The following is a 17,677-nucleotide window of genomic DNA, read 5'->3' on the forward strand; positions in this document are numbered from 1 at the left end:
TCGGAAAATTCAACCTCACTTAACATATCTATATTACAATATATACTACGCACAATTAATGACAACGCATAACAGAAATAACTAGAAATTGCCTACCCACAGCTCTTAATTACGGCCGGTAGGTACCTAATCGACATAGCCTTAATATACGATGTTCCTCCACATAATATTATGTTAATCTTATGCAGGGACAAATTTAAGTTAAATCTTAAAGCTTTTAGCAAAAATTTGCGTAAATCTGAAATTTAAATAAAAAAATTTTTTCAGATAAAATTCTAGGGACTGGACTTGAAATTATTAGTACTCCTCAGAGCCCCAGTCCCCTCCGTACGATACGCAAATAACTTTTGAAGGAGTCATTGATTAAATATACTTAAGTATATGTGAGGGAGTAGACCACTAACGGAGCATAAACGAATGAAACATATTTAGACCGGAAATTTGGAGGTGCAACTGTGCAAGCATGCCCACAGAGCCCCTTACGCAAATAACTTTTTAAGGGATGGAGCACTAACGAAGTAATAAAAAGCACTATCCCACACTAACGAAGCACAATAGTTCGCCTCGGGACCCGAAGTATAAAATAGTTAGGTGACTTAATGTCACCAATAAATTTATATGTGGTCTAATTGTCCCCTCGTTGGTTTTATTGTCACCCGTGTTCTTATTAACCCGAGGTCTTAATGTCACCAATAAATGTAAATGTGGTCTAATTGTCACCTCGTTGGTCTTATTATCACCTGAGGAAGTCTTAATGTCACCAATAAATTTATATGTGGTCTGATTGTCACCACGTTGGTCTTATTGTCACCTGTGGTCTTATTGTCCCGAGATCTTATTGTCACCTGAAGAGGTCTTAATGTCATCAATAAATGTAAATGTGGTCTTATTGTCTAAACGGTGGTCTAATTGTCACCTCGTTGGTCTTATTGTCACCTGTGGTCTTATTGTCCAGTGGTCTTATTGTCACCTTGCCGTGTACACTATGATTTTTTTTCTGACAATTTGTTGCAATGGTCTAATACGTTATCATATTATATAAATATTAGTCTATATAAATTATATACCTACTCCATGTGAACGAACGAAGATGCCTGACACTAGTATTGCATTTCGGGGTGGGGCGATTATCGAATGATTATTAATGATCGGCAGGGTGGCTAAATTTTAAATATGAGTGACTTTTCGTTGACAGTATATTAACCTGCAAGCACGCCTACGTGGTGTAATGTACGCAGGCTAATTATTATGACGATTTATGTATGATGCGTAATTACATTATTCTATAAAATTGGTTTTTCCGGTGTAGCTGATGTCGAACAAATTCTGATTCGGATCAAACGAATTCAAACAAATATATCGTACTAAATATTGGAAAAAGAAAAATTTTTCAGCCCCCCACGAAGAAATTGAATTTTCCGAGTTTCCTGATGTCAAAAAAATTCTGATGCGGGTCAAACAAATTACGTACTAAATATTGGCAAAAGAAAATTCACGAAAATTAATATGTGGGGGGCTGGGGAAACGTACGTGAAATTAGAAGTACCGAAACCATCAATATAATTTAATACGCAATACTGCAATAGACCATATTTAATTAATATTATAATAATGACGTACTGGATAATATTTAAAACAAACTGTCCAATTACACGAAATAACACGAGAATGACGCGATCTATAAGCTTATTGCACCTAAATATCGAGGTGACGATTTCTCAATAACCATATTACAACGGACTTCATAAAACGTCCACTATTCAAGTTCCGGTAGAGGTACCTACCTATAATTCACACTATACGTTGTCGTTTTTGATTAGCATGGCACGATAATATTAGAAAACCGATATAGAAGAAATTCGTGGATTGAGAGACGATACATATTATTAGTAATAAAAGTTATAGCGATTATAACAATATTGAATAGGTATCTGTTTTTTTGTCGTTTCAGTATCCCCGACAGACTTCGTCACTGCTGTACCCGGTTCAAAGCAAACGGATCCGAACACAAGAGAAAATCATTACAGGTGAAGTGTTTATATTATTATAACGAGTACGTAACGTAATATGGTACAATATATTTACATATTATCTTACAACCGTGGTCGCTCGGGTGTATTCACGAGGAATCACGTGGGGTGATGGTAATGTTTATATTGTATAGACCAGCGGTCCCCAATACGCGGCCCTTTAGTAACTTCAGTGCGGTCCGCACTAAAATTAAATTGTCCATTCTAAAATCCAAAATTCTATAAACAGTGAATAAAATGAACGTCGCTTATTATCTTATCATTTTTATTTATTTTATCTTTCTATTTTAAACTCGTATTGAATTACCACTTGGACAGATAAGTAGGCACCTACGGGCTACGATTATGAGTCTATTTATTTCCACCGTAGTAGTCCACCGCGTAGTCTTGTATGAACAGTTTATCCGTTATCGCTTATTGTCCGTTTGTATTTTATCCCGTATTGTCGTTATAATATGTAATTCTGTGCTTCTAGCATCGTGTGTTCTAGTTTCTGCGAGTAAGCTGTTAATTTTAATTCTTTATCATGGCAAAACGTAAAATTGAAGATGAGCACAGAATATTTCAAGACAGTTGGGAGATTGGATTTTTCTGTATTTCTTGTAAGAAACACGATGCTTTATGTTTAATTTGTCGTAAAACCATAAATATTCCAAAACGTTACAATATTAATCGTCATACACAACTCACCATACTGAATTTTCTAAAAATTATCCACACCCATCTAAAATAAGAGAAGAAAAACTAATTGAATTAAAAAAAAGGAATTTTTTTCTGAAAAACAATCAATGTATGCGGCCCGCAAATAATTTTAAAAATTACATTTGGCCCATTCTACAATCCTTGTGAGGACCGCTGGTATAGACGATGGTGATGTTGATCGTCGTCATTTTACGACCGTACGTATGTTTACCGTCGTGGTCATGACCATTGTTTATATCGTGTTTGTGTTTCCGTATATATATATACATAGACTGTATGACCGTGTGGTCCGAAGAGGGCCACCTGTACTACAAATCGACGACCAACGATCCGACCGTGTGCGGCATTTACATAGTAGCGAAACCCGAGCAGACGGTCCACGTTTACTTCGATTACGTAGACGTACCCTGCAACACCGGCGGTTTAATAGCGGTAAGTGTCTGGGCGTTGTAAGTGCACGCCCCGATGAAGTGAATATTATCGCAATAATAATTATTAAATATAGGTATGCATAATATGCGTACATTATGTATTCATAAACATCATAGCAGACGTCGCGAAAATAAATTTTATTCTGATGGTATTATATACAAATAATCCAACATTACGATACAATACACATATTATTATGTCATTTTTTTCCCAAAAGTCGTTATCAATCATTTTTTATAATTCAACACTACCTAGTGTAAGTAACAATTAAATTTAATCAAAAGCTTAATGATGTTATTACTAAAAAACTAAGAAGCTGAATTTGTAATGTCAAATTAAGTTAGCACTCGAGTTTAGGGTATCCGATTCATTAGAAAACATTACGAACAAAAAGTAATATGAAAAATACAAAATATACCACAGGGATTCAATTAATCATATTTTATGAAATCTCGATAATATCGCAGACTTGAGAGCTCCTCCAATCACCAAGAAACTGGCGATGAAAATGGTGGAAAACCTCGGAAACCCTTTTAAAATAATTACTATAATAATACATCAACGTGTTAAATAAAACGTGAAATTCGAGATTAAAATAACATAAAAAAGATCACTCTGACGACACTCATATATTTTATCTAATATTATAGCATTGATTATGCATAGTATAATATGTATAATCAATGATTATAGTTTTATAATTACTGATATACAGGCCGATTTACAATGCATGCTTACCATCCTTGGACGGTAATAAGATATAATAATTTATAATCTTGTATAACTACTTAATATAGGTACTCCAGGGGTGTACTTAGGATTTGCGAGGCCCAGGGCGAAAACCAATTTTTAAACTAATTTTACCACTTTTTCAAACGCGAGGCTTCCAAATATAAGCAAAAATCGCGAGGCCCAGGGCCTGGGCTCTTCTTGCCCCCCTCCTAAGGAAGGCCCTGAGGTACTCGGACAATTTATAATATTCCAATCATCGTAGCCCTTGTAAAATATAAATTGACTATCGTGAACTATTATGCTTCGACTAAGAAACTTAGTAGTCACAGTAAGACCTCGATAGTCCAACCCCGTTGGATAACCTCAGTAATCCGACATTTTTTCCCTTCATCTTTCTGATATACTCACGAGATGTTCCATTTTTGAATTGGACTTTAAAACATACCCGATATTATGGTTTGGAAACAAAAGTGACAACAAAGTTACAAACTAAAAAAACATTATATAATATTATCGTTACATTTATAAATTATAAATTAAAATATATACGAGTATAATATCATACATGCACACATTTTTGAATTGATTATGGGTTGTTTATTTTTTTGTCAAACCCTTTATAAACGATTTCAATCTAACAGCCTCTGGGCCCATATAATTCAAACTAGCGCAAGTAAGGTCTTACAGTACTTAACATGTAATACATTATTTTAAAGTAACTCAATCGAACCATGTTTAATTATATCATCAGATTTACAATAATTGACCGTAAAAGCATGGTTCTCATTTAAAAATATTGGGTCACTGAACACTCTTTGAAGGGTATAAAATATCTGAGTATTAGAAAATATGTTTTATTAAGTATACTTAAAAAATTCAGAAATCTGATTTGAATAAATGTATAATTAAAGGAAAAACGGGAAATTAGGTACCACTCTACTGTAGTGTATAGCTGTCGAGTGTACCATTTCATTGAGTAGATTACTTCATAAGTACTGTAGTTCACTGTTTTTTTGTTTTTCCCAATTATTAAGATAACTTAAAAGTAATGGTAATATCATACTTTTGACTCTCCCCCCTTCCAGCACCAACTAGATTAACTTTCCCACCAGGAAACTTGTTGGAGTTGAAAATTGAAGCAGTAAATTACGCAAAATAAGAGTTTAAAAAAACACACATCATTTTAAAATCAAAATATTCGTTGCTCCACTCAGAATATAAAATGAGGTTGAACTATATATTTTTGGATCACACTGTAGAGGTAGGTACATATTATGTATTCATATATTGAAACATCGATAAATATAAAAGTGAATATTAATTGCTTATTTGCTTAAAAGTTACAGAATATTTTAAACAAGTAGAATACGGGTACATATTATTATTCATTTTTTTTTTCTAAAAAAGGGTCGTATAATTAGGATTAATCATTGACATGACATTTTTCGATTGCCTACCCATGTACTTAAATAGTTTAATATAATATTGACATTTATTTAAATATTAATTCGTTTTTATAATAAATGCAAATAATGTAAATTATCAGAGACACAATATGCATGAGTATATAAATATAGAATATTACTTTTTTTTTAAAGTTATAATCACAACAAATTTACTTTTAAAAGTAGTTCAAACATGAATATTTATAATAAATTTATATTACTATAACTATTACATAATTTTTAATACTAATATAAATATGACTTCAGAAATTACTTATTTATGATCAAAAAGCATGTTCATTCCATCTCTCATAGGTAATAAGTTTATTATACATAAATACGTCTTAAATACCAGCCCTTAAATTCTACTCAAGATATTATTATCGTCTAATGGTATATTAAATTCCCCAAAAAATAGTTACTAAATACTTTTAGGTGTCTACCTTGATAAAACAATCCCATATCGGATTATATACGGATAATATCTCACATAAATGTGTAAAACCACTATAAAATGCAACTAAAATATCAAATATTTGTTTCCGTTAGTACATCTAATCATTACAGCGTTGTGTTATTATCAATGCTTCTCGATTAGGTACCTATATACGTTATAGTAGCCTCACTTTACATATAGATCTGAAAAAAACCTGCGACAGCGTCATATTAAGTACTTATTACAAAACATTTTATAACAACACTTAATTTCAATCGTTCTAATACCATTTGTCCATCTCTCTAACAGTTGATCCATGTCGTCGGCTTAAATGGCACAGAGATCGTGTTAATTAACATATATTCATCATTCCTAAATAACCCATCAAGTTCATCTTAGTACCTACTATAGGTAACTGTTACGATTTGAAAAAAAAAACAGTGGTCCCAATAGTATATTATATTATATATTATAATATTATATTGAAAATTAAATATATTTCTGATTACTATTTTTTTTTAAAATCCTAACGGTTGCCAAGTGCCAAAATGAACTGGACGGGTTGTGTAAATAAATGGATTCTAAAAAAATTAAATATTGTATCGTCAATGGGGAGTGTTCACTTAATCCGTGCAGTCTTTGTAACTTTGTTATTTGTATTACTCATTGTATTAATTTTATACAGATTGCAGTAATTATTCATAATCTAATAAAATAAAATATAAATACATTGTACTGACTAAATGTTACTGAAATGGTTATAAATGAGGTTTAGCGAGAAGCAGCTTTTTGGATGTTATTGAAATAAATGTATTATTTATTTTTATTGAAATGTCAAAAACAAAACATCTCTTGCACATAACATAGGTACTCATCATTATTATAATTTATATTGTATCAAAGAGCAGAGTGGACATTTCACATAGGTTAGGTACCTATATTGATTTAAATTTCGATTTTGAGTGGGAGTGAGAAAGGTATTACAGTAATTGCTTTATTTTCCGAAAAACCTTTTTGATCATTAAATGTACTATGAAAATGTCATGTATTCACTATTCACAACTTTTATTTATTTTTAATTGGGCTTACAAACGTTATATAAACGCGTAAAATGTTGAAAATAGTAAATTTGCAATTTTTTTTTTTTAAATTTACAAATCATTAAATTAACTTAGTACAGAATCACCATAAAAATATATAAGTATTACCTATAATATAATATATATACATACAAATACACTTTATACTCAATAGTCAATATATTGTGATAAGTAATATACCTCATAATAAAACAATAGAAATCGAACAATTATTTCAGAAATGCATTTTTTATTTAATTTATTTGTCTGATATAACTCTAAGGCTCTAGCCTACTTAATTGTTCAGACTCCTAATACTTAAATCAAGTATATTAGTAACAATATAATAAAATCTACTGATCGCTTTGAATCCAAGCTAGATCGTTGTTTTAAAAATACTAAATATTAATATGACGTTACATTATGTAAGTTAATTCTGAACAAATCCCACATAATTCATGTCGAATCTGAATATAATAATAATAATAAATTGTGTTAAATGGGTAAATAATTTGGAATCATTATGATCTATATTACACCGGGGCATTTATTGTAAATCAGTAAACCACGGACAGAAGTATAATCTCCACATTGGTATGCGTATGATTACTATTTAGAAGGTATATTTCACTAATATTATTTGAATACCCCTTGATATAGGTACAGAGTTCAGTATTTTATGTATTGTTTTAGTAAAACAATATGACAATATGTTTGTTAAAAATAGTTTCAATATTTTTCGGTTTGATATAAGCTGGCAACCAATATGCATATTGTGATATATCATAACATGAACTTGGCTGTTTATCTGGGGCCATCATGGAGGGGTTCACGATCGCAAACTTAAATATTAGATTTAATTAATATAGTCATTTATTTATCTACCGCAGACATCCCGCACATAAACGGTGGTAATGCGAATGGGCTCGTGCTTTGTTTCTTTTCTTTACCTATTTTAAATTTAGTGAACGTTTATACAACAATTTTATTATTAAAATTTACACACATACATCATTACCTACCTGTCGTAAAATCGTACAACCCGTCATTTATTTTTGCGTGCCCATATTATGGTCTACGGTGCACACTGTATAATATATACTATACCTTCCTACTTGTGTGCAGTTTGTGGACGGATGGGAACTCAACGGACAGCTGTTTCCCAACGAACAAGATCATCCGAAAGAGATGAACGATCGTTTCTTCGAGATGTGTGGGACAAAAAAACACAAACAGATATTGAAATCGTCGCAGAACGCTGCTTTGATACAATACCGAGTTCCACGTAGAGGCAACGGATTCAGCTTTTATGTATCGTTCATCGACAACCCTACCCGTACGTATAATAATAATAATAATAGTTTAAAATTGTATGTGGGCTGATTTTTTTTTTCTTCTCTCGTGAACCTGCTGATAATACTGAAAATCGTATAAGTTTATTATAAAATATATCTGGTGGATTTTATTATTTTTTTTTGCTTTCGAGGGTAAAATTAATAATTAAATTACGAAAAATATATAGATTGTAAAATGTATTTAGTGTGGGAGTTTTTTTTTTTTTAAACTTTTGTGCCCTTTTATAAGTAAAAACAGTTGACTTGCGAAGGTTTAGTGTTTGCAGGCCGCGATAATGCATGCGCACACGATCAGAAAAATCACCCTTTTTAATAATTATGTATTAAAGGTATTTAAAATTTGTGAAATTTTTAATTCAATTGTTTACGTGACATTTAATGAGCAATGGCCGTTATCATAATTAAATAATAATAAACATCGTAAATTGATGATAAGACGAAATGATTTTGTTTTCCTCTCGAGAAATATACATATTTCATCGCTTATAATAAAAGATAAATTATTATTATTATACTAACTTAATAAAATTCATCTGAAAGTAAAATGCATCAAGTGTACATATAAGCTATTATGTAAAATATTAATAAATTATACATTATAATTAATAATATAAGTTTAAACTTTAAGTTAGTAAGCTTCGCATTGCATACGCAATATTATAATATGATCTAGTGCAATAGAAAAAATTATCACAAGTTATTATTTTAAATACAATATTATCTAAAATAAATATGAAGTGATTTTAAAATTGATATAATATTATAATTGTATATATTATATTTTATAGGCATTTTAACATTCAATATTGTACAAACTACAGAGTATTTAATAATCATAACGTAACGACATCGTAATTTTTGTATAAATTAAAAAAAATCAGTTCCAACGCTTATAAATTATAATAAGTTCATATAAGTTTATAAGCTTATAGTATATTAAACATTTTCAATTAGCTTATTTATTTATCAATAGAAATATAAAAATAAAATGTGCTGTCACTAGTTACAAATTACAATACATAAATTCAAAAAGTAAAATCCTAGGACAAATTATAAAGATAGTACCTAATATTATAATTATTATAATATTTTTTTCAGAATAATTTTTATTCGTCATAAATTCAAATGATGTAAAAAAAAATATTTCCAAAAAACGTTAATAATTTTTGAAATAATGAGTGTTTGATGTTAAATTAATCATACAAACATAATATATGTACTATACATTGTTGTCCCAAAATAAAAAGTGTATTTTGGTGAAAACCAGAAACTTATTTAGGGAGTTGAGATAGGATGATCACCCCAAGCTGCATTTTTATAGGGGTGTCAGTTTTGTATAGATTGCGTTTATAAACTTAAATATTAATATAGTACAATATAATAATAATATTATTCAACCTTAAATATTATCTGAGATTATTTTCAATTATTCGAAAAATAGTTTTAATTCATTTCCATTACATTGGACTTAGGTATTCATTTATTGACATTTAAATATTTCAAAACGTCTTTATACAATTACGTATGAACTATATTTTATTTGTTTAATTGTTTTGTTCAATTCATTATTAAAAGCTATATCGTACGTCTATATATGTGGCCATGTTTAAAATTATTTTATAAGTACGCCTCGGGTCGCAATATTGTGTTACTTGGATTCGTAAGACCGGTCCCTATAAATATACTCACTATATACATACGTAAATAGGTCTCTGACGATGTGGGCAATAATACAAAAATTAATATAATATTGTGATATACGATTTCAGCGACCCAGAAACACAACCCCGGCAATACGGTGTATTATACAAACTCCGTTTGTAGTTCAAATCGTTATCGTCCACAGCTGACTGTACACACGATATTATTTATATATATATATGTGTGTACACGTATCTAACCCTTTCGAATTACCTAGTATGTTGTGTGCATGTATACCTACGTATTACGGCGTTATCAAATTATATTCAATTTGTAAAATTTGGTTAAGCCCGCGCTTCCCGTCGAATTACGGTCGGCATAATAATTTAATGGCAAATACACGGACGTGCGTCGTTTGCCCGCGATTACGATACGATTATAATTCCCACGCCAGCTGAATACGAATAAGTATAAGTATCGGTGCTTCTACTCTGCTGCAGCAGTGTGGTCGGGGATAACCGCAGTCGAATTTCTCAGCAATTATTGCTGTACGACACACGGCGAGTATTTTATTTTTTAATCCAACACACTGCAACGGCGCATCAAATAAATAAAATTCCCATCGTCTGCTGCGACGGAAAATTAAAATTCCGATCGAGATATATAAAAAAAAAGAACACTGAAATTGCCCATCTATCGGAGTGGGTACAAATTTTGTTACTATATAATAGTGATAAAACGATACCTATAAAATTATGTGCGACACTACGCACGGATGTGAGGAGCGACTGCAATTTGTGTTGATTTTTAATTGAATCTGCAATATATATTCACAATTTATTTGATTAATAATATTACTAATATAATTTTCCATCTTTTATCTTATAAAATTGAATATTATTATAGAGCTATCCCATTTTTGATTATGAAACCACTATGGTATTGATGTTTTTTATTTTTTTTTTATTGATCTAGAATTTATACCTTCGCCTGCATAATAGACCATTGGTTGTGTACAATTTTTTTACTTTGCCTAGTTTTTTTATTGTTTGAATTCTTTATAATAACAATAATAGTTTGATATGTTTACTGGGTGTTTTGCATTCCCGAGCTCTTGTCTGCAGGTTTCGCATATAGGTTGACCTTTCATTGACATCAAAAAACCATGTGTTACTGAATTGTGTTTAAACTTTATACTTACCGTATTGTTATGCAACAAATGGTTTTAACAGTAACAGTTTGCATATAATATACGAATACAAGTATAAAATATTTGTATTTAAAAACAAATAATCAAACTTGAATAATTATTCCTTTTTTGATGAGTTGCACGAAGTAAAATCGAATACGCAATAAGATGTTAACTTGACTACTTAGCTATTACATACATTTTAGAAATTCAAATAAAAATTCTTTTATTATTTAATCCTTTATTACTTTTTAAATTTATTTTCAGAACGGTTCAGTACATTTCTGTATATGACTTAAAATATTTTACCAAACGCGTGTCTGTAGAAGTAAAACTTAAAAACTCAAGTACCAATAAATTTATGCATAGTCGATTGGACGTATACGTACGTTATAATAATATTATAGTATGCCTATTGGTGAACAATTATTCGTCCAAGCGAATATTTATATTATTATACCTACTGTATAATTTATTAGCCTAGTGAGAGTATTTCTCGCCTGATACTTTATTACATTAAAACAATAATATTATGGTGGTACTTACTACCTGTTGTACCTATAGATTATTCAAGTATCTGAGAGGCATTTAAATATATGTGTTTTGATTCTCCAATAGTCAATTGGTATAATAGGTTCAAAAACCGCATGCCCGTATAAAATAAATGTATTCTCTACAATCTACATATTATGTACATATTCTGCAATATGTATAATGAAATCATAGTATTTCGTTTAATAATATATCATTAAAATAATATCTTGATACGTAATACCGAAGACACATAAACATATTATACAATATTTATTACAAAGTGATAAATGAAATATTAATTAACGAACGAGTGAACATCTTAAATTAAAATATTATAATTTCATTAAGTACCTACATATCTAAATAAGTAAATATAACTAATATGGAGTTATTAAATGAACGATGAAAATTAAAGCAGATGATCAGTCGACTGAAAAACACGATATGGGATTTATTTAAAAATAGATTAAAAATGACGCAAATGACGTGAATGGCGAAAAGTCAAATAAAAATAAAAAAAATAAAAGAATCGCATCATTTTAAATAATTTCGCTTCTTCGTATCACCGAACAAATAGCAACTTACCTACTCAGCTAAAATACATTTCTTGGAATCTTATAAAAAAATATATAAAATGTAAGTTCTAAAATTAATCCGTTTCCTGGTTATTAGTTAAATTGTCAACAATTCATGTAATGTGCGAATAATGATAACTACACGTAGAATAATATTATATTGTGCTATTAATATTCCAACAGTGTTCTTGGAAATCGCACGCAGGTAAAACGTGTCAGTTCGAAATTTAAAATTAATTATTTTCTTGCTTTGACATCCAGCTATGCCGAAAATATAGTGCTCGAATGAAGTGTGGAAGAAACACTCGATTATTATAATTTTCTTCACGGTAAACATGGTGATCTCTGGAGGAACTATATGCTCTACCACGGGCTAAGATTATACAAACTCGGTTTATGTCGTGTACACGTATTTATGGATATGTACCTACACTATACGTGTGTTATAATACATATAGTATTAATAGTTATCAAAAGCATTCGTGGTTTTTGGATAAGACGTGTCGCGTGGATCAACTATAAGTTTGGTGTTTGTAAAGGATGTCTACGCACTCAGTGAAAACTAATACAATTTCCTGTTTGGTCATAGTCAATTATAGAAGACTTTTTCTCGTCGATTGCAAAAAAAAAACAGAACTCCCCTACCTATTCAACAACAATCGATCACGTCAACGCACAAACACACCTATATTATATACCTACAGATGTTAGCCTGTTGAAATTAATAAATAAGCAAATATATATTAGGTGTTAATGTAGGAAACGTGCAGTAGAATAAAACTGTATATTTTATTAATTGACCGACCTTTTCGGTTAATGTGTTTGTAAAAGCACGTAATAAAATTTTATTAAATTACAATAAATTCAATTTTATTTTTAACTATATTATACATTAAGTTGCACGTGTCTAGTAGTAACACGTTATAGTTACGATCTTGACAATATTGGTACAATCAATGCACGTTATAGTGGTCGGTTTTATAATCAGGTTTCTTTTAACAGCACCGCATGCGGTTTAAAGTTTAAATTGTTTCCAAAATAACTTTCCTAAATTAATTAATATTTAAATTTGGTGACTCCCAGAAAGTCCTGTTAAATCATTGTACGTGCCGGGTTGACAGAATAATATATGACGCCATCGTACAATAAATATAATAGTATAAATTATTATCGTAAAGAGTTACGACGTAGGAAGTATAATAATTTATATGAATTCCAAAACGCTCAATTGCGGGTTTAATTGTCATTTTTTAAATAATTTTCTTTGGCACTCTAAAAATGAGTTATGACTTAAAATCGCGTCTTTACAAAAAAAAAAAAAAAAATCGCCACCGTTTACACGTTCTATTAACACGCAGGGGTTTCATTAAATTCAATACTGGTTTTTACTTTTTTACGACCAAAACGACTATTATTAAAACTGCGGTTATCGGGTTTTCGTCGTTGTAGCTTGCAACATACTTTTGGCCGACATCGCTGAAGTGTACACGCTGAGGAATTACGGAAAACCGGTGAATTGCAGTCTGACGATGTTGTACCCGGCTCAGGTGAAAATCTTAGCGTTGGGCGTCGGCCTTGGACACGAGCAGAAGAGGACGTTAACGGAACGCGAGACCGGCACGATTCATAAGGTATATAATATATATATATATATGTATATAATTATAATATAATTCTCGTCATGTCAAATTATAATATATGACTCGACGTTCGTACGAGTGTACCTACTGTTATAACTTCTCGACGTTTTTAGTGCACGAGGGGGCGAACTCGTCAACGATATAAACGCGTGTATAATAATATTATACGCAATAATATAATATGATTATAATAATAACGTGCCATATAATAATTATAGTATGATAACGCGTATTACTGTGACTCGTGACGATATTAAAATTAACAGTGTGACAAACGAGGGCTGCCGGATTTCGTTCAAGTCGGCGGTGGAGATGGTTTGGCCCAGTTGTCTATGGTTGATTCGATTTGCGGCACGAACTCGGAACCAGGTTAGTAAGACGACACAAATTCACTATCATTATACCTATTTAATATTATTAAATAGCGATAAATATATTATTTTACTGTGCAACTAATTAAGAACAGTTAGCACTGGAATTGATTATTATAGGTATACTATAATCGTGTATGGCGAGAAAAAACAAAACGTCCGCATATTATATTGTTTTCAACTGTACCACGCCTACGATAATATTTGATCGATACCGGAGCAATTAAGATCTAAAATTCCAAAAGAGGGGTGTACAGTTTCGATTAAAAAAAAACTAACGGGAATTATAGACCAAGATAAACTGAATATTTTATAGTAAAATATGCCTAGCGAGTCTTTAAAACCGTAATGAACTAACGAAAAAACTACATAATATACTGAACGGGCGGAGAGGAAAGGACGTACCGTACAACGATTTCGTAATCTACGCGTACGCGTACCGAAATTGCCTATCCGAGGAGCCGTGTCAGAAATTTAGGATTCATAATATGACAATTTGTTATTATTGCAATTAATGTATTGTAAGTATTGTGTTTCGTTTATTTTTTTCCACAGAAAATGCCGTGGAGACGATTATGTGTGGCGTGACCACTGTAAGACTTGTATCGAGTGGACAATTTCACAACGCCGTCACAGTGGCCGTGACAACACCCGACGTCGAAGCTACGCCGTCATTAGTGTGCGAGCCGTAGGAGCAGACGTGTAACAAATTAAAAAATAAGCAAACTAACTCAGAAATCCCTCTCCTCCGATAAAATACATATTATTGTAACGATCGATTATTTGTTTTCGCCTTTATAATAATATTATCATGTCTTCAATGTCCGATAGAAAATATTATGATACCCATAGGTAATATAGGTTATAATTAGAGTTCAAAATTCGAAAATTATATAAATCATTTTTTTCTTTGTTCGTTTTGTATATTCGTACTTAATATAAACATATACACATAACATATTTACATCAATATATATACATACAGCGGCGTGGTACTAAATATCTGATATCTACTCCTATATATTTACGTGTCCTAATATTTTATCACCTAGCCTAAATAGTGCGTATTATGTACGGTCATATATTGGCCTACCTTCACGACCGATCACCTTTATTTTAGGTGTCATCTAAATTCATATTCTTTTTTGCCACGCCACAGCTGAAAACATACTTACAGAAACTGATAATAATAAATTGTAATACTGTACTCACGCGAATATAAGCTCTTGATAATAGTTAATAATTATTGATTGATTGTTGATAGCATAATATAAGTTTAATAATTTCATATTATGTATAATACAATATTATGTAATATTATTATTGATATCGACGTATTCATGTTTGCTGTGTACTTAAAATAAATATATCGTAATATATGTACACAATGATGCGGGAACCGAGAATTATATGTAATCACTAATCATATTATATACAGTTATCTATTTTAGGATAGTCAAACTGCACTCACTACCAGACCAAAATGTTCAAATTGCACTCGAGTTCAGAAAATAATAATATTTTTATTGTACGTGACTCGTTCATTCTATAATAAAGCATAGAACATAATATACATATTAGTTTTAGTAAACAGTAACAGTTGCAAGAGTGTCGATTGATGGCACAAAATAAACGTAAAATGTGTGTGTGAGAGTGAGAGAGAGAGAGAGAGCCCAATATTCTGGATGTTTTAAAACATATCTTATTTTTATATAGCATTTCTGAAAACCACTCATTTATTGTATTAGATTGTAACTTAAAGTTTTGAATTCAATAAAAATAATAACTTTTAGATCTTATAAACAAAAATTATTCTTTCATCGACTGATCATTAGTAAATATAAGTTTTATATAATGATCATAGCGAGTGTAATTTGAACATAACCTTTTTGAACCCGAATGTAATTTGAACGTTACCTTTTTTTTTTTTGAACCCGGGTGCAATTCACCTATTACGTTTAACTGTTACGAGTGCAATTTGACCTTATCCGCATCGAGCTGACCAGTTTTAAAAATATCCCTTATCTATATACTTCAGAAATTGTTTTAAAAATAACGACCGAGTCTATACATGCCATAAATGATTTTCAACAATAATAAATCTCTTCATCCTATTCGATTGTTTTTTTTTCAGTTTTAAATGTTATTATTCTAACAAGAAGCATTTTTTATTCTTTCAATTAAATTTCTTTATAGACGTTAATTTAGTCTAGTACTTACGAACCTTAAAAATTCAAAATAAGGAAAGTAGGTAATCTATTTGCTGCATAGTAGGTACTTATCTACTATACCGCGTTATGAGTGTCACTGTAATGCGTGTATTTCAATTTTAATTCAATAAGTAATAAATCATTGAATACGAAAAACGATTCTGAGTAAAGATGGTCTTTCAGGTTATATTACTAAGTATATTATAATTTATATATTTCAGGTATTTACGAGTATATTGCTATGATAGCAACATAACCTAACATAACCTTTAGGAAAACGGTAGGTTAAATTCATTGTAGCAGGAAACATTGCATTTCTTATATTAAAATATTAATTAGTCGGTATTAGTTAAACAGAGCACCACGGGCACTTTCCATAGGCTCATAAGAAAATAATTAACAGCTTATTTAAATTATTATTTGATTTTTAAGATTTTTCGTTCATTTCAAATTTAATTTTTATACAAATGCGACTCGCCGAGTCACGATTTTTAGCTTACACTACAACCGTCTTAAAATACAGAACCCTGACATCTGACACCAGTTTTCAATAATAAAACCTGACAACTTCAAACTTAAGCAGTAATTTGCCCATTTACATCTCATTAGTTACAATTGTTACAATATTCATGTTAAAAATAATTTTTCATGGTTTCTTAATAAAATATATTAATTTTAGGTGGCTGCGTATGGGTAAAATGTTTATAATATATTGTATTATATGTTCAATAAAATTATAAAAATTGATTATCAATGAGAATAATAATTAGTGTTATTTAATATTTATGTCTCTTGTGGTATTCTCACGTGGTATTCACTTATGAGGAAACTTGTGTTAAAGTGTAAAGTTTTAGCTGTAAAAATTGAACATTTTATGAATTTGTAACTACAAAATAATTTCCTAATATTTCCGCGATTACGAATTATTTAAACATTTTTACTTCAAGTACTTATAAAAATAATCGTTACTTAAATAATTAAACTATTCAAATCATTCATAACATTTTTTATGAATTTATGATAACTATTGAAAATACTTTATGTCTCGAATATGTACGAATATTTTACCAAGTCCAAATAATTTTTATAAATTTGTGAAATCAACTAGATTAATGGACCTTTGACACGGACTTCACAAAAAAATATGTTACATACAATGATAGCCCTTTTATATACTTACTCTTCTGTATTTTGTGATTGTTTGTCCATGATTATTTGAGTCGTAAATGACAGTACGTACAAACAACATTATCTATGAGTAATTTTGATGTTTCTCAGAAATAGTCCTAAGCACTTTTTAATAATA

General features: G+C 30.4%; 1 protein-coding gene across 1 annotated transcript; it reads left to right on the forward strand.

Annotated features, from left to right (window-relative positions):
* The first annotated feature begins 1,927 nt into the window (after nucleotides 1–1,927).
* Nucleotides 1,928–15,022, forward strand: LOC100574255 (corticotropin-releasing factor-binding protein). Its single transcript, XM_003240913.4, has 6 exons — nucleotides 1,928–2,027; nucleotides 3,004–3,164; nucleotides 7,982–8,192; nucleotides 13,600–13,781; nucleotides 14,057–14,159; nucleotides 14,717–15,022. Exons 2-6 carry the CDS (start codon nucleotides 3,009–3,011, stop codon nucleotides 14,851–14,853), a joined length of 789 nt encoding a protein of 262 aa, XP_003240961.1. The 5' UTR covers nucleotides 1,928–2,027; nucleotides 3,004–3,008; the 3' UTR covers nucleotides 14,854–15,022.
* The last annotated feature ends 2,655 nt before the right edge of the window (nucleotides 15,023–17,677 follow it).

Source organism: Acyrthosiphon pisum, unplaced genomic scaffold (genome assembly GCF_005508785.2).
Source record: "Acyrthosiphon pisum isolate AL4f unplaced genomic scaffold, pea_aphid_22Mar2018_4r6ur Scaffold_21723;HRSCAF=24690, whole genome shotgun sequence".
Classification (NCBI taxonomy): domain Eukaryota; kingdom Metazoa; phylum Arthropoda; class Insecta; order Hemiptera; family Aphididae; genus Acyrthosiphon; species Acyrthosiphon pisum.